The sequence below is a fragment of the Rhipicephalus sanguineus genome, chromosome 5, assembly GCF_013339695.2.
Source record: "Rhipicephalus sanguineus isolate Rsan-2018 chromosome 5, BIME_Rsan_1.4, whole genome shotgun sequence".
NCBI classification, from domain to species: domain Eukaryota; kingdom Metazoa; phylum Arthropoda; class Arachnida; order Ixodida; family Ixodidae; genus Rhipicephalus; species Rhipicephalus sanguineus.
In genome coordinates, this window is record NC_051180.1 from 100,583,267 (window position 1) to 100,608,196 (window position 24,930).

The 24,930-nt window shown below is 46.1% G+C and overlaps 1 protein-coding gene across 1 annotated transcript in view; it reads left to right on the forward strand.

Annotated features, from left to right (window-relative positions):
* The window catches only part of LOC119394877 (nephrin), a 278,061-nt gene extending 255,931 nt beyond the window's left edge, over positions 1–22,130 (forward strand). Inside the window, 9 exon segments of the mRNA XM_049416006.1 lie at positions 5,597–5,800; positions 10,002–10,298; positions 11,369–11,659; positions 12,269–12,663; positions 14,721–15,033; positions 17,998–18,025; positions 18,215–18,303; positions 19,190–19,287; positions 20,187–22,130. Of these exon segments, the coding sequence (XP_049271963.1) occupies positions 5,597–5,800; positions 10,002–10,298; positions 11,369–11,659; positions 12,269–12,663; positions 14,721–15,033; positions 17,998–18,025; positions 18,215–18,303; positions 19,190–19,287; positions 20,187–20,408 (1,937 nt within the window). The 3' untranslated portion in view covers positions 20,409–22,130.
* The last annotated feature ends 2,800 nt before the right edge of the window (positions 22,131–24,930 follow it).

Below are 24,930 nucleotides of genomic sequence, written 5' to 3' on the forward strand. Positions count from 1 at the left end.
CGATTGATTTACGATCTAGTATATTACGTCTGTTACCACATCTCGCCTGAGACGACGCGGGTATAGCACTTTTCCGAAACATTTAAAGCACGGTGTGCTCTGTCGTAAGATACTTGACTGCCACGCGGAATAACGGGGTTCCTACCGCTGAACCCTCATTTTTATTCTTTGCGTCCGTTGCGATTTTTCGCTTATGCACAACACTCGCCGACGCCCAGCACCAGAAATTTCAGTGACACGTGCTCTTTAACGAAAAATTTCCCAAATGAGATCCGATAAAATGCTAGAAAGCTTGTCATCTCTTTTGCTAACTTTGTTAAATCATGTGTGCTCTGCGAATGCAGGGGTTTATTAAGCCACGCCTTCACTTAATGAATAATTCGAGTACGTGTAGGATGGATGCGTTCTTTAACTGATAGCGTGACTCTCTTACTAAGGAGCCTAAATTATGACTGCCGCCGCGCAATTGACACCGGCAAGCGGCACACGTGGGAGCGTACTTAAAAAAAAAAGAAAGCCATAAATTCTCATCGCAGGCTCGACTCTGGAACTTTCCGCCGCCAGGGTGCTTACGCACAGTGGAAGGCGGGGATCGGTGGAAGAGCAGTGTTCGTCACCTCTTAAACAATAGCTCGCGCAAGCGCTCGACTCCAGCGTGGCGGGGCCATCCTCTTTCATCTCGATTACAACCCAAGCCCGCCGACGTGAAGAAGAGTGGGACAGCGTAGATGCTCACCGACGCTGGAGAGGGCATCCTCAACACCCAGGCTCGTTAGCGCAATCCCTTTACGGCGGGCAACCCAAACAGTGAATGTCTGAAAGCCCCGCTAGAGCACAAAAGGTACGGCGGAATAAAAGCCACCGTCACCTCTGGACACTTATTAAAATGCCGGTAGAAAAGTAAAAACACGCATCGCCTGCTTTCGGAGGTTTCTGGCGCGACCCACATTTGTCGCTGAAACGATACATCGCTGTACCGCGCCAGAGTTAAACATAAGCCGCGTTTTTTTCCTGCCGTGACACCACCACTACCGTTCTCGACGCAGTCGTTTCTCGGCCGGGCTCTGTTGTCTGTAGACTCCCAATCCTGCGATTTGGTTCGCTGGTTTAAACTGGCTTGAAATCTTCTAATGCTCGCTTCTTTTTACTTCTTCAATGTTGCGGTGAGCGCACCGAGCGACCCGCTCTGATGTGCCGTAGTCACTCCTGCTACAACAGGAAACAGGCGCACCAACTAAAGCCTCGTCGTCCCTGTCCCCAGAGGCATCAATTAATCGACCTGCCCGGGCGTAGTCTCTTGTCAGTCTTAATACATGTGTTCTCGCCACAACGTACTATGCTCCTACATAATTCCTGTTATCTCCGTGGTTTTCCTTTGTCCTAATGCCGTAAACCCCTTTCTTCTCCCTCCCCCAACCTTCCCCTTCTCGGTGCGCTTGTCGTAGCTATATTTTCATCTCGTGAGTACTTCGAGTTCACTTTCATCTCATGGTGGCCTCGAACAAGGCAGTCTGTAATGACTGTCAGTGTGCGGTGGTTTTTGTGTTTCCAGTGTTAGGCGTGAAGAGACACGTGTTTCTGAGTGCTCACTGTTAGGAAGCCGCTGTTCATTGTTCGCAACGCCAAGAGCGCCATTGTTCTCTGTCCCGCCCGCTGAGTTTCTTTTAATTTTTATAACATCAGCACTGTTACTCGAAAGCGTATTAGCGGTTCCGACCGGCATCAACAAAGAAAGAAGGGCCGCGCAGGTCACTCACGTGTTGCTGTAACGGTCAACAATTTATATTGACAGCGAGACGCATCTGCTTGTCCATTGTTGCGACTGGGACGTGGATGCCGAAGCCACCACGAAGGGTTGAGTGATCTTGAGCGTGGGCCCGACGTTCCGGACCACTTTTCTTTCAAAACAACTGTATTTACAAATGTACAGTCAGTTTTGATGATTAAGAGACATCTTCAAATGTCGCTACTACAACGGATCCTTTCCCGTTCTTGAAAGTGGCCTCCTCCTCTTTGGTGGTGGCTGATAGCAAGGTGGCAAGGTGGCCCGTAGTTCAGGTACGCACAGTCCAATCGGCGCCGGGCTGCAAGGTAAGGCACCTGCACCGGCCTTGTTCTCTTCGACTCCACCCCCTTTTTTTTCCCTCCGAGTGTGCTGTTTTCCACGGAGATCCCAAGGCAGGAAAGGCCAGTCAGGTGACGGCTACGTTGCATCGGCAGACTCCAAGGAATGTATGGAGAACGCGTTTGGCGTGGTTCACGCGTGGACACAGCCGCCGAGGAATGCGCACCCGCACACCTGTGCAGATGTTCCCCCTCCCTCCTTTTCGGGTATAGCCGGCCCGATCACAGCACCAGTAAAAACTGCTCCAATCGGTTCATTCCAGGAAATTTTATAGGACTTCATGTCTGCCTAGCCTTATTGGCCAATATCAGAGACAAAGCGAGGTAATTGTTTTGCTGTGCGAAACGTTTGACGGTGCATATTCGGGTTTCTCATAAACTGCTGAAAGATGATTGAAAACGAAAGAGGCCTTGGTGAAATACTACACGTGGCTCGTATTTATTCAGCGCTGATGTACACGGAACATGTCCGTTATGAGAAGGTTAGGTTATGTGCACCGGAGTCTACACTGTGTTCGCATTACAAGCGTAAAAACGCTACATGGATTTTAGTGCTTGCACTCCTAGTCTGCTCTCAGAAGTCTCGTCTATGTTCGATTGCAACGGCGCAGTGCCGCCTACATGGATAATGAATTCCGTTTTCAATTAACGTTTTTGTACGCAGGCGCGATGCAGACATATCATCGCATAAGTAACAGATAAAGCTGACGATGTAATAATGGCGAAAACTAGATGAACATAAAAGGACACTACACTAGGCCGCTGTGAAGGAAAGGTTCGTGAAATCACGGCAACTTAAATATTTGATGCCGAGACTAACGAAGACATTTGCAACTGGAGTGATAACGGTTTTATGCCACAAAGAATGATGGCAAAGTTAGCGCGTTAAATGGGAACAACGAAGAACAGTCATATAATACCGACACACGTTCTCGCGTCACTTAAGTTCTAACGCACAACGTAGTCCCCCACAGCACTAGCAAGGTTTGTAAAGCGTCACCGTGTGATGGTCGAAGGCTGTTGGCTGGTCGATGAGCCGCTGGGAACACCTCACGCCGACGGCAGAGACGAGTCAGGCATGAATGGGGTGAATCTGGCGTCAGAGTAGATGTGGAATAAACACGTCCCGGACCGCCAATTGAAGGCCCGGGTCTGGAACGCGCGCGGGCCCAAGCACAACGGACCGGCGCCAGCTACTGGAGCACCCAGCGGAAGGGAGCGAGTTCCGTGCAGTCAGCAGGCGGCGGTGTGCTTCGGGACCAGGACCCAATGAGTGCTTGGGCCTGCGACTGCTTCCTTTCTCGAACACACACCTCGTCTTCCTGTTCGAGTTTGTGTCGACGGCTTAGCATCGGCGTCACGATTTCACCTTTTTGTGTGTCTCGTCGTCGTCCACAAACACCGCGCACCAGATTAACGTACCCCGCTCATCATGACAGCTGCATAGCTTAACGCGGGCCCTTATGTCATTACGGAGGATTGCGCTACGCGGTACGCCTTGTTTTGATGCACCACTACAAGAGAACTTATTGCTTTCATAAATTATCTACCAGCGTCTCCTGAAAGGCGCTGTCGACAGATATTCGTGACGGAGGCTGCATTATGTATGCACCTGCGAACGTAGACGTGTGCTTGTGCTCTGCGAATATGCAAATTGAATGCATATAGCATCTTAGCTACGGTGAAGAACGCCGCTGAGATTAGGTACTTAGGTGGTAGTCCAAGTATTCTATAAACATGTCATGAGAAAGTGATTAAATGCTTTTCAGTGCACGGATGCTGCCAGTAAGCATTCTGCATAATATACTCGTAAAGTTCTTTCAGTTCCTTCCACGGCAAGGAAAGTCACCTTGACAACCATAACTTAACTTCACAACTGAGGTAAGGAATCCGGCTTTAAGGTTTCAACAGCACAGTATATGCGCAGCATAACGTTATCTAAACATAATGCCAAAGCTAGATTCATTAAAATGCATGTGATCACGTATTCTCTAATTATATATACGTGACGAGTTGAAATCCATGTGGAGAACTATTCTCGCTTTAGTACGCCTTACCGCTCCCGAGGCGGTTGGTGCGCGGTCGTTAAGACTCAGCTATGTATGCAGCCCTTCTATGCCCTTACCTGCTTACCTGCAGCATCTGTGAACTGAAAAGCTTTTATCACTTACTCATGAGATGTTTAGTGATTACCTGGACTGCCACTTCATCGCAGCGGCGTTGTCGATGATGTCGACGATGCTGATAGGCGAATACGCCAGGGCACTTATACGAGCTTAAGGCGGAGAGCAAGGCTAACCCGTAGACAAACCAAGCCAACGTATAATGACTGAGAATTATTCTCAGATATCTGTCATCTTTTATATCTATGAAGTGCTGCTCTAGTGTAAGTATAATTTCTGGGAATCATTGTCGTGAGTTTCCAATCGCGTACTTGTGCTGTCTACATGGCTGGTGCCAACTAAGGTTGATTGCTCTAACCCAGCACCGTCTTAATTAAATCTGACTCAAGTAATCAAGTTTATAACCAATTTTCTTTAAATGTTATAAAAGTGAGTATAGGTTCTCATATAGACGTGGGTAACCAAAATTGATTATATTGTCATGTGTTTGCGACGGTGATGAATACAAAATTCAAAACGGGAAAGGTTGAGCGAATTATTGAGCGAACCTGTGCCAAGCAAAACGGAACACTCGCATTACAATGGTACTGGTGAACACACTCGTCGGTTGCCTTGAACATTTATTTGGCGGTCACAATTTAACAGAACAACCAGATATGAGCGTCATTCATTCATTGATTCATTTCAGGGGTCTGGCGTGCCAAAACCGCGATATGATTATTAGGCGTGCCGTAGTGGATTCGACATATAAAATATGAAAACCTGGGGTTCTTTAGCGTGCACCTAATGTAGGTACACGAGTGTTCTTGCATTTTCGCCTCGATGGAAATGTGGCCGCCGAGACCGGAAAGTGAACCCGCGGCCGTGAGCTTAGGGCGCGAAACCCGTGGGTGCGCGTGTCAAAGTCCATAATAATTGTTGGAGTTTAACGTCCCAAAACCACGATGTGATTATGAGGGACGCCATAGCGGAGGGCTCCGGAAATTTCGACCACCTGGTTCTTTACCGTCCACCTAAACGTAAGTACACGGGCATCAAGTGTTTTCGCGTCCACCGAAAATGCGGCCGCCGCGGTCGGGATTCGATCGCGCAAACCGTAACCGCTAGACCATCGTGGCGGGTCCGTGTCACAGTCCAGCTGTGCTCACTACAGTGGTGTCTTCTTTTTTCTGTAATTCAGCAGCCGTTTAGTTTTCGTCCTTGACATGCTAGATCTTTGATGTTGGTTACTAGAATACAATTGCTAAAGGTGAGAAAAGCCATCACCCGCAATAGGTATACGTGAGACGAGTTAACCGGTGATGACTCCTCCCACGTATTCGTACACGGGTGATATTCTTTCTCCTCAGGGGTTCCCGAGCCCAGCGTCACCTGGTGGAGAGAGAGCGTGCCACTGGAGAGCGTACTCACTGAACATCGGCCGGGCGTTCGCCGCAGTGCGCTCGGGCCGTTCGTACTGCGGCGGCAGGATCTGATGGCCGTGCTAGTGTGTCAGGCCTCGAACTCCAACCTTACGTCACCACTGACAACATCTGTGACGCTTGACATGAATTGTAAGTGAAGATGTGTATGCACGTGATTGTCAGTCGTTATGTTAACTTATGTTATGCCTGTGCTGTAAGTGTTACCCTCTGATATGAGTGATGCTCGTTATGTTACTGTATTATTCATATTTGGAGTGATTCTTCAACAAGGTTCTGATATTTTCTAATTTCTATGGGGCGGCAAACCTATGTGTTGCTCGTACCACAATTTGTTTAACTTCCTGGGGCCACTTCCATAATGTAAATTAATATCTTCATATTTGGTACGTTCGCCATACTCAACAGCCAGGAGGATGCTGGTGCCTTATTCGCACATCACTGTCTCCCCGTATCACGTCAATGAAAGAGCAATGCTAGTCCCTCATTCTTCATAGGAGCACTCGAACTACGAATTGTACATGCATTTAAAATCAAGTGGCCCATGTTTCCCATTCATAAGCGATGCCACCAACGAGGTGTCCTCTAGTCTATTTTGTTTTTTGAAATGTCTCATTGATGTGCTCACCTCATGGGAGCATTAAGCCCACAGTCTTTCATCAGCTCTTCAGAAAATGCTACCAGAACAAATGCTGCGATGAAAGGCTTTGGTGTGCTAAGTACTACGCGACAGAAATCGGTTACCAGTATTTTGCAGAAAGGTTACAAATTAAGAAAGAGCGAGTGATCTGTACACTTATGAGAACACGTCATCTACAATTTTAGCACATCCAGAGTATTACATGTAACATCAACTTCTCTCTCGTGATACTATTCACCCCGTGATGTACGCGCGTCAGCAAGTAACGATCAATTATTAGGGCATCATTAGGAAAATAATGATACCAGCAATTGAGAATTTCGTGGGGAAAAGTGTTCAATGACAAGTCTAATGTTGAAATCAAATCACAGAGTCGCAACTGGGTTTTTCTGCTTGTTTCGGAGAAAGCTTGTTCCAACGACAGAGCGAGGGCGGGAGTCATGTGTTACAATAATACTAATAATTGTTAGGGCTTAACATACCAAAACCCCGATATGGTTATGAGGGACGCCGTAGGGGAGGGCTCCGGAAATTTCGCCCACCTGGGTTTCTTTAACCTGCACCTAAATCTAAGTACTCGGGCCTCAAGCATTTTCACCTCCATCGAAAATGCGGCCACCACGGCCGGGATTCGATCCCGCAACCTTCGTTTCGGCGGTCGAGCACCATAATCACTAGACCACCGTGGCGGGTCAGCAAGTGTCTTCATGATATAGCCGGAGTGCATTCAGAGTCACTCCCCCCCGTGGAGCAAGAAAAGTTGCACCGCCACAATCGGTGGAGTGTACCGGAACTCTGCGTGACGCACTTCCGCCAACACTTTTGCCTGCTTCTGGGTGCTGCTGCAAGTTGCGAGTTTTCGTGGTAATGGCGGACGACATAGGCGACTCGGCAAATTGTGTGACATTGCTTCAGCCATTCTGCAGTGACAGCTCCAAGTTGGAAAGCTCCGTTCCGGCACGAGCGATTCATCGGATAGTGACAGCGACGGTTAAACTGTGGCACAGGAAAATTCGACATAATTCATCAGGGGAAGCCACTGACAACACGCGCGGTATACATGTTAATTCGGCATCCGAAAGACTAAATTTCCGCTTCCGCCTTGTTCTATCGCATCGCTCTACGACCGAGTAGAGCGCTCGCTCGCGGAGTACATCGGCTACTCCGACTCCGCCATTGTAACTAAACATTTACGAATTCGATTATATATGCCAGACGACGTAGCAGCAAGGCTCTTCTTCAGTTTAGGCGTTACACGAATAAATTAGGAATATTTATTCAAAAGTTGTCCACCAGTCGGAGCTGGTCCTCAGGGCTCTGGCATCAGCTGCAAGCCATGGCTACCTTGAATAAGGAACTCACCCACCTCTGGGCGAAGAGAACGCGCGCCTGGTCAGACAATAAAGTTTAATTCTCCCTCTCTCTCTATTCAAAAGTTCAAATATTCAAACTTGTCCGCATATATCCACACCACGAGCTCATGAATAAACGAGAAACATTATCGCCATCTCCTCCTCCTACCTCTATTCTTTCTCCCTCTGAATTAACACCATACTTTTGTAAAACTGGATCCAAGTGTTCTAAGGTTTCCAGATAAAATGCGTGCAGGCAAATACTTATTCTAAGACAGACTAGTTCTCTCCACAGTTTGTTTACATTCGCATAAAGAGAAAGAAAAAGAACTCACGACGCTATCGATTTATACAACTGAACCACACAAATTACATAGAAGCGGTCAAACGGCACATTTAGCTTTACCTTAGCGAGTTCTGCGGATGCTGTTTATTTGCAGCGTTAATTTCCTCGTTATCTTGTTTCCTTACTTTAGCTGTTTGTCATCTGCAACGAGATGTTCATATAAAACAGCATTTATATTCCTATAATTCTTTTTAGGTAGTACGTAATCTATTTTCTCGCAACAGAAGTCGAGTAGGGGGGTGCGTGCTGCACAGAAAAGAACGACATGGACGAGCAGGAAATCCTCACCTCTTAAGGAATGCGAATGCTGAAGAGGCTACGCAAATCGCATTGCGTTCCGTTCGAGTTTTTCTGCATTCTTTTTTCGATGGCTCATTTCTCCTGCAAGTGCACTTTCAGCAGAAAAAAAAAGAACGTATGTGGGGAGAAACGGCAACTGGAGCGGCCGTATCCCTCCAAGCATCGTTTGGAGTGCTTACTTGTTCAAAGCAGCCTGAATGTTGTCAGAACGAGTTCATAAACATGAAGAATGGCATACCCCCCGAAGTTCTTACTTTAGTGCACTCATATTCTGCTTAACTCTATTCGCTTTTGTCTAAAGTATTACATCAGCGCCGCTTATACTGACTGCTGCTGGCCTCCCATAAAGCATGGTTTTCGTTTAGGATAAAGATAAATATGCCAGTTAGTTAGTTAGTTAGTTAGTTAGTTAGTTAGTTAGTTAGTTAGTTAGTTAGTTAGTTAGTTAGTTAGTTAGTTAGTTAGTTAGTTAGTTAGTTGCAGATGCCCGCAAACTCCACATTCCCGCGAAATAAAGAATTAGCTCAGCTTGCACTAAATCACCCAAGGTTAGGTCATAGCAGCGCTGGCGGGCACCTAGCTGTTCCTGGTTTGGCTAAGCTCTTACCCTTTCACCTCACTCTTTCCCACCCCTTGCTATACTGAATTATCCAGGGCTATGATTGCTCTCTTTGCGCCATCTTTTTGTGCGTCTGTGTGTCTTTCTGTCTCTTTCTCTCCATGTCTATTTCTTTCTCGGTATTTCTATCTTTTCTCTCTTTCTTCCCTTTCTCGGTATTTTTATCTTTTCTCTCTTTTTTTCCTTTCTCTATCTTTTCTTTTTCTTTCTCTGTGTTTATTTCTCTCTCTCTATCCCTCTCTGTAGTCATTCTCTCGCCTCCTACCTTTTTCTATCTTTCTTGCCCTTCTTTCTATTTCCCTCTTTCTCATTTTTTCTGTCTCTCTCTGCACTGGTTTTGCGCTCCTCCTTTCCATCCTCCCCCCCCTCACTTTCCTTTCCCACCCTCTTGTTATACTACGCAATACAAGGCTTTGCTATGCTTTGCTAGCGTACCTCGATAGCCGAGTGGTTACGACGCTCGCCTTCGGATCGTGGGGACGCGAGTTCGAATCTCGCCTCGCCAAGAATTTCTCTCTTTCTGTATCTTTCTTTCTCTCCCTCTGTACTAGATCTCTCGCCCATAACAACATCAGAGTTATTGCATCTCATGCCGGACAAATGGCGCACTTGTGCCGGGAGCGAAGCAGAAGAGGAAGGCGATGAAGAAGGGAGCGCGTGCCGGTTCATGACGATAATTTCTGGTCTACGACACACGGCAAACCTCGACCCTAAAAGCTCTGCTGTAAAAAATAAATCACGTGACATGCCGACATGCGCACCGTGGCTGTAGTGCTCCCTAACGCTCCGCGTGCAAACGATCTTCCCTCGCGGCTGTTTATGACGTCGATAAGCATACTCAGTGGCTGTCGCGAGCAGCAGCTGCGTCATCGCACAGCCAGCACCATCGCCGCTGCCCTGTCATCTTTTAAGCGGAAGCACACCGCACACAATGTTACGGTCTCTCATTGCTAAATATCTTTACGAATTTGACACCGGAGCTGCTGTGAGCATCGTCTATCTTTAGGTTTAGGAGAAACTGTAAGGTGCTCCTTTACGAATACCGGATTGAAAATGTTTTTTTTCTTTCTTCGCAGTTCGACCGCTAGAGGTGAGCGTGGAAGCGGTGAGCCCCACGTTGGAAGCCGGGAAAACCGGCTGGCTTTCGTGCCGCGCCGTCGGCTCGCGCCCTCGATCGCGCATCACGTGGTTACTGGGCGATCAGGTGCTCACCGGTGCGCGACAGAACGAATCTCTGGACGGCAACGTGACACTGTCTTGGCTCGCACTGCGCCCCACTGCACGGCACCACGGTCGCATGCTTCGATGCCGTGCAGACAACGACCTCATCCCCGGCTCTGACATCTTCGCTGAGTTCAGGCTACAGGTCCTCTGTGAGTGCACCAGTTTTTTTCCTATTTCTCTTTCTTTAGATCATGTTGTTTCCTACAAGTGCATGTTGTTCCTTTCGTTGTCGTTGTTGCTTTCTGTGTTGATTTACCGCAGGCCTACATGCTGAGGTGAAACCAGGGTCTAGAAGTCTGCACAATGTAACATTAAACTAGAGAAGGCAATAATAAGAGAAAGCACGTGCTACGTACAGTGTACAAATACATTGGTTTCCTTTCGATGACGGTAGAGTGAAGGGTGACGCGTGAAACTGTAAAGAAAATAGCTTACGTAATAAACCTTCAGTCGTTAGTTAGCACTGGTCTTGTGTGTTTGTGTTTTTCTTTAGTTCGATCTCTCGCGCCTCTCAACCAAGCGGTATGTAGCGCCAACTTGCCCAAACTAACGTACTCCTCCAGTCTACGTAGATCATGTATTTAAGGGGGTCGATTTAGTTGCTCGTACAAATTATATGGAAGATAGTGCTGTTTTTTTTTTTGCCACTGCCCTCAGTACCGTGTTGGCCCGTCTTGACGAAACACACAGTCCGGCAATGGCGACCGAAGCAGTCACTGCATCGGAATTCACTTGAATCATTAATGAAAACTTTAAATTGCAGTGACCTATTAGGCAGACTACCGTTCTTTCGTTCCTCACCTCGTCTATGTTTTTTTTCTTCGCACACCTGCTTTTTGCGTTCTATGTTCATCTGCAGTTTTGACTGCTTATTAAGGCGAACGCCTTATATTCCTCATCGAACAGGAAAGGTGACCGTCAGCTTATAATGGTCGTCCACGTCTTCCGCTTATTTTTCGATGGTGATGATGGCCACATCACATGGCTTTCGCATTCTTGCTAGGCTCATGCATAACCCAGACGCCCCTGTGAGTTTTTATTAAGCGAATGAGTATACATGTGACGAACATTTGCATGCCCATGTTAACTATAAGAACACTGTCTTATATTGTTCATATGCATTCACATTCTGACTATATTGTAAGTGGTTTTGATAAACACTTACACAATTCCTATTTAGATTGGTTGTTTTTCTTTTCCCTATAATACCAACATCTAGTTCCGCCGAAGCTGACGCTACGGCTCGCGTCAAGCCTGCGACGCTCACAGTTGCGCGAGGGTCAGGACGTGTACTTGGAATGCATTGTCGAGGCGAACCCTCCGGTCTCCGACGTCAGCTGGTGGTTCGGCGACCGCGAGCTCTTCACGGACTCCACGGGAGGCATCCTCGTGAACAACCGGTCGCTGGTGCTCCAGAAGGTGCGCCTCAACGCAAGAGGGCCGTACAGTTGCAGCGCGGCGAATTCTCAAGGGCAGGGATCCAGCAGCACGCTGTTTCTGAACTTCCAGTGTAAGTAAACTCCAAAAAAAAACATATCCATTTACTGAAATTTTCGCTCGCTCCATTTCTTCCATTCTTTCTTTCTTTCTTTCTTTCTTTCTTTCTTTCTTCTTTCTTTCTTTTCATTCTGTAGTACATTTGCTTGAATGAGGCAGACCATTTCGGTAATAAAGCCTAGCTAATAAAGTCTTGCTCTAAATCCACGTTATATTGCCTGGCACGCAACGTCTAGCCTGCCTCGCGCGCTTTACGCAAAGCGCGGCGATGTTTCCATTGGTAGCTTCAGCATTAAAATTGCGTTGGTCCTCCTTTAAACGTGTAGTTCAGAAGTACTAACTGAGTCCACTATGGTTTCTTCCCGCCAGTTGTAGAGCAGCATTGCTTTCAATCCACTGGAAACAATGCGTTCAAATCGTAACTGCAGAACTTCAGAAAACGGAACACCTTTATTTGATCTAGAAGTAGGGATGGCCATCATCTGATGAAGGAAGATAGCAGCTAACAAGTTTTGAGGTATAATTACACGAAGAAGTAATTACAATGGCAATCGTACAGCAGTGATGGCTTGTCCGCACGTGGTAGCTCCACTTGACTCTTTTCACTTGGCCATCTATGCAGATGCACCTGTTTGTCGCCGAGGGCAGCCGCAAGTGTACGGCGCGGCATCCAACCAGCCAGTGCGGGTCAACTGCGAGGTGCAGTCAGAGCCGGCCCCGACGTCCTTCCACTGGCGACTGGGCAACGAGTCGCTGACAAACTTCACCAGCTTCGGTCACACGAGTCACGTGACCTTGGTGCCCCGCCGCGTGCCCCAGGATCTCGGAAAACGGCTGCTCTGCTGGGCGACGAACGACGTCGGCACGCAGCGGGAGCCGTGCGCCTTCAGCCTGGTGCCTGCGAGGGACCCGGATCCCCCGCGCAACTGCAGCCTCCAGAACCGAACTGCCAGTGCGTTTGCCGTAGAGTGCGAACCGGGCGACGACGGAGGAATGCCGCCTGTGTATGTGCTTCAGGTGAGACGTGTTAGATATAAAGCTCCCATTATTCGTTCCCCTTCTCCCTTGTCACTGCGCGGTGTAGCACACCAGATACGAGTTATACATAGAGATAAAACGTTTATTGCTAAGTGGCTAGTTAGCGAAGGCGGGAGGTCACTTATTCCAGGAACCCCCTGGCGACAAAAAGGCCTTTGAAATTAATTACTTCGTTCCAAAATTTGACAATATTGTCTTGGGGACAGATACGCTGAATGTGATGCCGCCCCCCAAGGAATGTCGTGCTATTGAAGGAATAGTAATATTATAATTCTTCGGGTTTTGCACGCCGCAAAAACGATATGATTACGAGGCACGCCATGGGAGACTACCTGGGGTTCTTAATTTGCACCTAAATCTAAGTACGAGTGCGTTCTTGTACTTCGCCCCCAGAAAAACGTGGCCGCCGTGGTGGGCAATTGAGACCGCGTCCTCGAGCTCAACAGTACGGCAGCCCATCTGCTAAGCTGCAGCACCGGGTGTGTAATGTAGGAGGTTGAGGTGCTTAGCACGAGAATGGTTTATTCTATCGCTCCCATTTCTCTAAAGCTGCCGTAGAGTATATCAATTAATATGGGCTTCAGCTTGATTCCCTAGTAAGATGACGAATATTTCTGTATAGCACCAACTCGTATACGAAGTCAGCAATAAAATAAATCACAACATTCGGAGAGTAGAGTGTCTCACTGCTCCTTTAATTCACGATCTAACAAGTTAGAGCCGAATACGTTTTCAGATTAGGAGGAGCAGAAGAAGAGAAGAGAAGAAGAAATAGTAGAGAAGGAAAGGCAGGGAGGTTAACCAGCATAGGACAACCGGTTTGCTACCCTACACATGGGGACAGGGCGGGGGAGATTTAAAGATGGAGAGGAAAGAGAGAGAGAGAAAGATAGAAAGATAGCACATGACACAGCACACATAGAATCAGTCGGTCACTCTTGCGTGGTAGCATAGCACACATAGAATCAGTCGGTCACTCTTGCGTGGTAGTTGGTCACTTTTGCGTGGTACGCGACATTTCTGTCACAGGCGCTTGGCCAAGTTCCTCGCTCTCAAAAACCTCAGCAGTGCCTTCGTCGCCTTCAGTTGTGATGTCTTCTGTTGACAACATGCAAGTATTGTTTGAACAGACATTTGTCTACTGTCAAGGCGCGCTAGGAGCAGAAGAAGAATTAAATTAAGGCAGGGAGGTTAACCAGGGCTGAGCCCTGTTGGCTACCCTACACTGGGGAAAGGGGAGGCGTATATAGAGAGCAGGAGAGAAAATTCACTGTAGCTGCCGATGTAGCACTTCGCGCTTGACAGCACAGACGGCGACTCCGTCCAGATTTACTGCTGATGATCTCTTTGTCGTATGCGCATTGCATCTTAAGGAATTTATCTTTAAGCTGCGTGAGGTGCGTGGTGGAAACATTTTACCATCTCCCACTGAAGGAAGCAATGTGGGGATGCGAAGGAGCGTATGGGTCGACTTAAAGTTCCGTTCATCACGGGCACCTTGCCCGATGTTAACGCGTCGTTGCATGTGGAGCACATCATGAATTCACTGTAGTTGCTGTTGCTGTTACTCGTCCCGAACTCTTGTTGGAGCACGCCACAAGGGTTCATCGCGCGTCTGCGGAATCTAGTTTGCCGACGTCATCACATGATTGCTGAGAGAGTGTGAGGGGAAGAGGCCACAGCGTCTTACCCAGCCCTTACACATGCCCGAACGCGCTAGTGCGTGCCAGCACACGTGGTTTTGTCTGCGTTACGCCAAGCTAGGACAGCATACGGCAGCCCGGGCCCCTAAAGTGCTCTGCACGTATCATCATCAAGGCGGTCGAAGAACAAGACGAAGAAGACTTCTTGGCGCGAGCACGCGCTCAATATGTTACAGATAGCTATGGTACGTTTTAGAAAGCGGACGGTCGCCAATACAACTACGGACAAAGCCCAGCGCAAAAGCAGCTTCGCATCTAAAAGTCCGGGTGTCAAGTTTGGCTGCCATACAAGAACTGCTGACTGTGGCACCTCCTACGCTTTTCGCTACCCAGGTTCTTGACCAGTTCAACAGGAGCGTGCTCCACGTGAATGCCACAGATCGTCCAGCCTGGACTGTGAGCGGCTTGAGTAGCGGCGCTCGCCTGTCTCTCGTGCTGTACGCCGTTACATCAAAGGGTCGCAGTGCGCTGACATTGCTTCGCGCCAAGACACTGGCCGGTTCTCAGTCTCTCACCGAGCCGTTGTGGCCCGGCAGCCTCAGCCCGATTCTCGTGGCGCTCATCGCTTGCGCCGTTGGACTGGTGGCCATCGCATTCCTTGTGACGCTTCTGCTTCGCTACCGCAGCGCTAAGGAGCGACACAAACGTAAGTGTCCTCTTATAATTTGCGTGATTACTGCTGCTTGCGTCACGGTTTCACAGCTTGTGTTGATCAACACAGTCGCTCTAAACGCAAGCAAGCTGTGGGATAGTGCATATGTATTTTAAGTCGTCCAATAATATACGCATTTCTGCTTTTATTGTAATGGTAATCTATCTATCTATCTATCTATCTATCTATCTATCTATCTATCTATCTATCTATCTATCTATCTATCTATCTATCTATCTATCTATCTATCTATCTATCTATCTATCTATCTATCTATCTATCTATCTATCTATCTATCTATCTATCTATCTATCTATCTATCTACCTATCTGTCTGTCTGTCTGTCTGTCTGTCTGTCTGTCTGTCTGTCTGTCTGTCTGTCTGTCTGTCTGTCTGTGTGTGTTTGTGCGTGCGTGCGTGCGTGCGTGGGTGGGTGCGTGCGTACGTGAACGCGCGTTGGGCGAGCGGGGTGTACGAAGACTGTTGGTTAGTCTAGTAGATGTCGCTGTTGCGCGGACATTGAAAGCTTTACGCAAATTCCCATGCATGTTGTGGCACGGTGCATGAGCGTGTTATGTTCACGAATATCTGCTTTGTTTCGTTGCTCTTGTGGTGAATGCGGGCGAGTGGCGGGGTCCTCGTTCATAGTAGCAATCTGTTCTTGTGCGGACATATAACACTTCCGCATTCTGACACAGCGGGTTATTTTGCGCGTACTTGTTTGCCAATGTTGAATTCGCTATTGAATATTTTTGCTATTTTACAACGTCGCTTGGTGGGATTCTCTACATCTTGCTTGCGTATGTGTGCGTTCCTATATAAAAACGCTCATCCCAAGATAGCCGAAACTGCATTGTCTCCGGGGTAGGTCCACATTTTGTGCGGCAGACAGAGAGAGAGAGAGAAAAGTAGAGGAAAGACAAGGAGGTTAGCCAGGAATATACTTCGGTTGGCATCCCTGTACTGGGGAAGGGGAAAGGGTGCACGAAAGAAGGAAAGAGAAGGAGAGAGTCGTTAACGCCACTACAAGGTCACTGCGTAAAAGCATTGTCTGAGACCAGTCATAAGTTTTTGTTCAGTCCGGTTTGCCGAAGAAGGAGTGATAAATTTTCTGGAGGGAGAACCCTATATATGTTGAAATGAAAAATAATACTTACGCTAATAAAAAATAACTTCAACAGCGTTTTGGAAAAGTAGGTCAGGAACAATACTTGAGTAATATGCATTACCAAATGCCAGAGCCTTGCCATTGACCTTTGGTAAGCAGCATGCGCCCTTTGACTGCATACAGTCGGTGCGCTAGTTCCTGGAGCCATGTAATGCACAACGATGCAACAGAGCGTTTTAGTTCTGTGGGTGAGAACGACATACAGCACTGCGCATCTTCCATTTTATTCCGTTTTCTTACTGAACATCAAGTACATAGGATTTCAACAGAAAACATTTCTGAAGGTGACAGATGTCCATCAAAGCGAACGATCTGATGAATTTTATGGGGAAAGTGTTATGGGGAAATTTTAAGACAAACTGAGCTTTACCGGCCATGCGGGAAAATTCATAAAGGTGTTCTTTTCAAAGTGTTATTTGCTACTGCCTGATATAGTCTTCACGAGTAGGATATTCAGCATTTGGATGGACTACAACTTGCTCAAACAAACAAGTTATCACCTGACGCTTTCGTGTATGGGGGTAAGGTTCTTTTGCGTAGTGCTAATGTAAATTGCTAAATTTGCTATTTGGTAATTACGTTACGCATATAGCACCGTGCAGGGAAGGTAATAGACAAGAATACCAAGATTTGCACTCGTAACTAGTTTTCATGTGTGTGTGCGTGTGTGTGTGTGTACGCGAGATAGACAGAGACTCGTTGAGTTAACATAGTTCGCATAAGAACAGCCCTAAAGTCTTCGCGCATTTTCTATCGCCTTTTGAAACACTAAAACCGAGCGCATTTCACCATGTCAGAGTTCGTCTTGTGCGTTTACTTAGGCAGTTTTTTCTTTCATTCGCTCTCTCTTACTTCACATTACAAACATGACAAGACCCAATCTGAACCTCGCATTTTGCAGCTTACACTCGAAGCAATACGACATTGATTTAAGGCTTCCTAGTTAATTTCTTCTGCTCAATAGCGGTGCAGCGGTAGCAGACTGCGATTAATTAAAAAACATAGAAAACTGCTCTCCAAAGCTCCAACAGCTTTTGAAAAGGCCCGCATAGTACGCCGTGCTTTCACTTATACGCTTCATTCTGGAATCTGAGATTAAGTTTTTTTTTTCTTTTAATCCCGCCCTTTTGCCTTTGAACACGGGCCCTCCCTGGGGTAACGGCGTTCCCTTCCGCGGTCAGAGCCCGGAGTTTTAATATGGAAAACTCGCATGCGGGAACTAATTGAAACTCACAGAGCTCATCTAGGCACTCTTTCATGCGTTATCTCTGTTCATTAAATTCTACAGATAACGAAGCTTCCTGTTTAGAGGCCTGGTCTTGTTTCTGTTTGCTTAGTTTTGGTTTCTACACTAAACGAAAACGAATTATCGCGTACAGAAAAGACGGCATTGACTCGCACTGGGAGCGCTGTTCAAATACAGAGAGGTCTGAAAAAGGTCAATAATCCTGAAATTCTGGAATGGTTCTACGTAGTAGAAGACGGTGCGTGCGCCAACGCCATCAGTGCGCGGTAGAGAACGCAGCTTAACATTTTTGATTCCCTTACTTAGTGAAGATATAGAAGATATATATATATATATATATATATATATATATATATATATATATATATATATATATATATATATATATATATATATATATATATGAGCGGATTAGTTTTCTTGTAGCTCTAGCTCCCTATTGGTATGTGTTTCCCTAATAAAGCTGCTGATTTAACTATAATTAAAGTATCAAGTGCCTGCTGCTACAACTGGCTTATGATTTTGTTCTTTTCCGTGTTTGCAGCGGAACCGATCAAGGGAGACGATGAATTGTGAGTGTCTTTTTCTGTCATCTGTATTGAGCGTGGCGTTATAATAGTTTTACAATAGTTAGAATAGCAACGGTTTGTAGTTTGAAAATCTACCACTTGGCTCAATCGTGTAATCACTACCGTCGTGACCACTGTGCTTTTATTTTTTTCTGGCTTCCTTGATTAGCCCTTGTGTATGCTTATTTGCAGACAAATAGCCCCTCTCCACCAATACCCCGACGGCGTGTTGAAACTCCGCAGCCCTCAGAGCGAAGAAAAGTGCCCGGATGTTGTCCTAGGTAGGCCAATTACTTATCTTCCTCTCACTGCATTAGATAACACTTTCGTGCTCCTGGTAGTTCGTGAAATGAAAATCTCATTCGTGCGCAGACGGACCCGAGAGCAACAGCCAACAAAAAAAAAGCGTTGGAGTACAAAATTCAGCGCTGAAATACGGCAGTACGTCACTATATGTAGTACCGGTTAAATACCGGTGAGGTAAATGACGCAGGTATATTCCATCAACAGTTGTATTTACCTCTAGCGTTATCTGCGAAAATTTGCGGCACACTGCAGGAAAAGCAAGTTTAACAAAGATGCACTATCGGTAAACTCGTAGCTGCGATTGAATTATGTCTCACGTCAAAACGTAAATGAGCAAACACAAAAAACACAGTTAAAATCAGTGTCCCAATGAAACTGCTTAAATTATGTATAGACAGCACTCCCGTAAATAAATTTTAGGCTACGGTGATGGCAAGTTGAATTAGGAAACAAAGTAAAGATAGAAGTTAGACGCATTTCGACATTTTAAGCTTGGTAATTCATTAGTGCCGTGTTTCTGTTTTTTTTTTGTAGTTTGGAAAAAGGCACGTTACTTTTACAAGAACATGAATGTTTATGAGTGTTCCAAGTGCATAAATGCTTCGTAGACTGAATATAACTCAGATTCATTTTTATATTCAGCAGAATTCGTTATAATCGCTCCGACAGATTTCTATTAAATGCATTGGTAATTACAGACGTGTTTAAAAAAAAAACGGTGTTTCCCGCGAGGCGTAGCGCCCACTGAAGTGGCTGTGGCTAGCAAAGATGTTTCTTTTTGTAAGTGCTTATGTATAATCCATTCACAATAAAAACGAGTTGATGCGTTACTTTTGCTCTTGATGTGTCGTTTTCTTTCAGACGTAAGTGGCAGTGAGGAGAGGCTGAAGGAAGAAGAGGATCGCCCGTCCGAAGCGGTGCGGTGGAAAGGCTGGACAGAAGCTGATGCTGAACACGATGTACGATTCGTTAACTCAGTTTTTTAATTCCATTCCTCGCTCTATACTCACATGTTAGGGTGAGCGAGGTGTACAAGGTGGCAGCCTTAATAACTGCCGCAGTGCCAATAACAAGCAAAAGATTTATAACAGGCGACAAACACATTCACGCACAGAGAAAGATTTTGTAGCATTTTATAAATCGTTTATTACTTCATGGAAATGAACTACAGTCAGGCCACACGTAAGGTATCATCATGAACATTTCATTCTATAAAACTTGCGCTGAGCACATTGAGCCTAATTTGCTTCGTGCTTCAGTAGAATGTCGACTACACAGAACACGTGATGGTGCGAGATCACAAGTTCCCTTGCAAACATGAGAGAATGTTTATGTAGTAGCACTGCTACTAGTGAAAAGCACCGTTGGTATCATCAGAGGTAATATTAAAGGGTATTCATTTGCCTCGCAGGTCCAGTGGCGTTTTCTTTGTTTTCATTTTATTCTGTTTATTATTTATTTCTTTCTAATCTGGTTAGACTCATAGCCCTCACCGGTGTTGCGTGTCTTCACGCACTGTACCAAAAAGAACTTGTAATAACTATGAAAGTAGAAAAATATTACGAAATTCTAACTGCAATCAATGCACTTGCCTCCCTTATGCCCAACGCATCGAAAAACGTAAATTGTCTGAAAAGTGTAAATTGTCTTTAGTCATGCCTTACTGCTCACTTCTGCACGTCGCACAGCAGCAAAGCGATTGCGTCGAGTCTCGAACGCTCGACCTCAAATGTTGACCTCAGCAGCGCGACGCAACAGCCACTAAGCTACCACCGATATATGCTCCGGCATTTCGTGTAACAGCTGTGAACACCCTGCTTCACATTTCTTCTCCCTGGTTTGTTCCTACTTCCTGCAGAAATCGACGCTCGGACGACCGCCACCGCAGGAATACCAGTCCAAGAATGCAGGGCACACTCGAGCCGTGCTCAACGAGTCGGTGTCCACTTTGGTCTCTACGCCTGTGGCCGTTCCTGCCGTCGCCGTGCCGTCCGCCTTGTGCACCGAGGCAAACGTGGATGACGTGTCGGAATGCGTGGTGGTTCCGCCTCCGCTCAAGTATCGTCAGACAATTGTGTGAAAAGTGACCAGGGACGATGCTCGCCCGGTACTATGCGGACATCGTACGTGGTGCCGCTATTGTCAGTGACGTGTTCTTCTGGACTGAACAAGTGACAAACTGGATCGAAGCCGGAAATGTGCCATAGTGGAAGGACAGAAAGTGACACTGAGGGACAACACGACGACGAACACTTCGTGTTATCCTCACTTTCCGAACAGTGCTACAATGTGTGTAGGAAGATGAACTGATCTCTTTATCGCTATCCGTTGCTCCTCCTTACGCTGCCGGTCTTAACTGTGGTCGCAGTTTTGTGAAGTGTGGCCCTCTTTGCAGATTATCTTTTCCTGGACTCAAGTGGCAGTCGACGAAGTGAAACATGTCAGAAGATTTCGGCAGAAGTAGTCGACGAAACCGTGTTAACCATGCTAGAATCACACGTAGTGTTTCATTTGTGTCATCCACACTGGAAGCAAGTCGGACACTGAATTCTTAATGCAGAATGAAGAGAATACCGACCTTTTCCCACTTGCTGCGCAGAAGGTTAGCAGGTAACATATAATTTCATGCAAGCATTACCGAAGAACTACTTTATGGACGAATACTAGACATTTGCCAAGTTGACCAGCACGAAAGACAAGGCGAAAGACACATGTACAAAAAGGACCAGTGTGTCTCGTTTTTTCGTACTGGTTAACTTCGCAAATGTCGCACCACCTTGCCCATACAAAAGCACTCCTAAGAATACTAGACATTACTAGGCAGTACTAAACAAGAACTATATTCAGTTCGTTCCTATTACGGCGGCAGAAGTTCATTTCGTTGTGTATGGTTTTACTACGAGGAGAAAAATGGTTTGCTTAGCCTAACCTCTGGATGTCCTCGTATAGGTGGTTAGTAATCACCAAGTTTGTGAGACTGTTACGTAAATAATTTTGTTAGCTGAACTGACTGAAGACATCAGTTATTCGCACGTGTAAACGGTACAGTTATCCGCACGTGTTAACGGCTAAAATGAGGCAAAAGTTAGACGACAGCACCGGCAAGACGTCAGCACCAGCAATGCAAAAGTTCACGTAGTATTTCATATCCGAAATCAAAGAAGCGATTGTCATAAGAATTGGATATAGAGAAGAAGGATGAAAGAATTGGATATACAACACAAATTTAGTACATCGTCTACGCAGACTAAAAATTTGCAAGAACGCTTCGAGATTGTTTAAATCTTATACATATCATTCTACTGCTTGTTATTGCAAAGGGTAACAGCCAGGCTGGGAATTACTACGTCCATAAGCTAACACGACGCCATTTGAATATTTGCAGTGGGCCTGATGGCCACGCATTAGAAGGCGTTAGTGGGAAATACGTGTTTTTGAAGTTACGCTTGCGAGGGGGGCAGGCTTTCTCAATTGACCTCCTCAATGTGGCTTAAACGCAACCCAACGTGCACGGATTCCGTACTCTAGTTCTGTACTTTTCCGTAAAGTACTCTAAGTGCTCCTTCACTCTGTGGAAATATGATAAGAGCTGCAATTTTACACTCTTATTTAGGTCCAGCTTAAAGTGCTAGATATAACCAGGAAACCAAACATTTTTCATCTGGTTTCCTGGATATAGCCAGCAATTAACCACGACCTGACTAAAAATGTACGCAAGGTGTTTCATTTAAAACAAAACATGTGCGAGATGATAAAATATACTTTGTTTTATGACAGCCTCATTGCAACGATGAAAATTATGTGTAGGATAGATCGCTAAACGGCTGCCCAGCCACAAAGAATGTTGGCTTTACGTTTTGAGTAGTCTAGAATAGACGAGTTCATTCTAACAAGGACATTCGGTATCTGAAATGGTTGGACGTGTCTGAGAAGAAACAATCGGACACGGAACACTCGGAGCCTTACGCTGACCAACAAAACGTGTGAGTTTAAAAAGCCCGCTCCTCCTTAGATAGGATGAAGCTGGCTCAGCCTCTACCATTATTATATGATCGCCTTAAGCCGGTACATTTTTGCACGGCTTCACTCTTCGGGAGTTGAACTCCCTACATTATGGTACACAGCTTTCTCCATTAAAGCGAGCGTAGCGATAGCTGCAAAGCTTGCCGTTGACCGTAAATGCTGGTAATCGTGATGGACACGGTTTGAGTACAAACGTTACTCAGAGAATTACGGCATGTAGTGACATTGCTGCTATTTGCCGAGTACGAAAGGTGACAACGCAAGTGTTTTCAATTCTGGAAAATAGAAAAGTACCATTCAAAATGCCGAATATAGAAATGTGTACCATTCAAAATGCCGAAAGAACCTCAACTATTAGTATCAAGCTGCCATCGCCGTGAAGAATCACAAAGTGTGCCTGCAGTCAAATTACCAAGTCCTCACTTGAAAAATGTGTTTCCCGATCGAAGGGAAAAGCTAGAGATAAAAAAGAAGAAAACATGCTAAATACCTTGACTACTGTTCACTGCCTGTTTTTATAAAAAAACTGCGATGAACAAGTTAATGTTTTCGTCTTCTGCTTTTACTGCCTTTCTTTCCGATTTTGTGGGGAATAGCATCATGAATATTGAAGAACGCGCAGTGTCAGACGAGCTTCACGGGAGCCATTATCTCGGCTTCATTTTAATAAACCTTGAAAAGCAATTAATTAGGCTATGTCAAAAAAGCACGATCAGCGTGGAAATAAAAAAAAAGCCCCATTACCTAATTTAATACTAGTAGTTCAGTGCTCCTGTTACAGTCTGGCGTGTCAAATTTCGTTCAAGAACGCTACGAGAGCTTTCTCCAGGAAAAAGTTCTAATTAAAAAAAAACTAGAATGAATGTTTCATTTCGTCACTTTTTCATGTCTGGAGAAAGCAAGTTAATGTGATGAAGTATTGAGGAAGAACTGCGGAGCATTCGCACAACAATTTGTTTGTGAATAGCAGACGGTACTTATACAAACTGTTTAGCTCGAGGCTGTCAGCAAACGTAACATTGCTCTAATCTTGGAAGCTCCATTTGAACACAACTCACGCGGGTCAATTGAAGCTATTGCGGCAACCTAACATCATCATCATCATCATATATTTTTTAACTCCCATGCGAAATCGCATGAGGCCGTGCGCAACCATCCCTCCTTTTGAAAAAAAAAAGATGGGTACCACGGGAACCGTGGAACAGTGTGAAAAAAAAAAGAAAACACTGTCTGTACAGTAAGCCGTGTTAAGACTCTTGTGACGTTCTCCCTATTACTAGCAACATTGAGGCACTGTGATACCACAATTTACTGCGACGAAAGTTAACAAAGGAGATGCGACGCGGGCGTTGTTGTACTTGAAGCTTGGACACACTGTTAGTATTACGTTGTCCAGCCTCAAGTTTTTGTCTCTGTGTCTCTTTTTTTTTTTGCGAAGTGTGCTCTGTATAGTATCGAGATAACTCTCTGATGTTAGAAAATAAACTTCAAATTTCTGCTTGTGTCGTGCTTTCTTATTTGCATTTCCTTCGGCGTAGCAACCATTTCTCGACGTCATGAAGCGGAAGCCATTTCATCCGAGGTAAATATTGTGACCGTTGCTAGCGACATTGTGGGCATCAACAAACCCCAGGCCACGGCAAAGCAACAGATTCGTACCACGGTGCCATGCCGCATGTTGTGAACACATAATAACAATGTCTGGGGTTTAACATCCCGAAACCACGATATGATTATGAGAGACGCCGTAGTGGAGGGCACCGTAAATTTCGACCACCTGAGGTTCTTTAACGTGCACCTAATTTTAAGTACACGGGCCCGAAGCGTTTTCGCCTCCATCGAAAATGCAGCCACCGCGGCCGGGATTCGATCCCGCGAACTTCGGGTCAGCAGTGGAGCGCCATAACCACTAGACCACCGTGGCGGGGCAAGTTGTTCACACAATTCCTGATATCGTTTTTATGCCCTATAACGCCATAGAAAGTAGATAATTGCTTGGTAAGTAGCTTAAATGTAGCACCAGAGCTGCGAAGGCCTTTCTGATTGGCCTGCTAGAACAGCACATTTAAATACATATATATATATATATTGTAGAGAAGCCTTGGGACATGGTAATGGGTTACCCTCTCCAGCGCCTTCTAGTGGGTCATCCTCTTTGGTTGCTTGAAAAAAGAACGCCGCTCGCGCAGAGAGTTCGTGCCTTGCCGTGACTGTCGCCATTACTCATTGTCGTTGAGTGCTGTCTATTAAACACCTTAACAATTTGGTGGAGAGTGCTCTGCTCCCATTCAATGCCCCTGGAGCTCCGATCCCGTACCTTGCCATCTACCATGCCTCAAGACGCCGCCCAGCAAACGCCTCCTCTCGAAACGAGCACATGTCCCGGTGTCCCCCGTATACGCGACCCACCTATCTTCACTGGCGCCGATAGCACCGACGTGGAGGACTGGCTCGCAATTTGCGAGCGCGTCAGCATCCCCAACAAATGGGACGAAGAAGGCAAGTTACGCAACTTGGTGTTCTACCTCGCGGGCGTAGCAAGCTTGTGGTACAACAACCACGCGTCCGATTTTGCTACT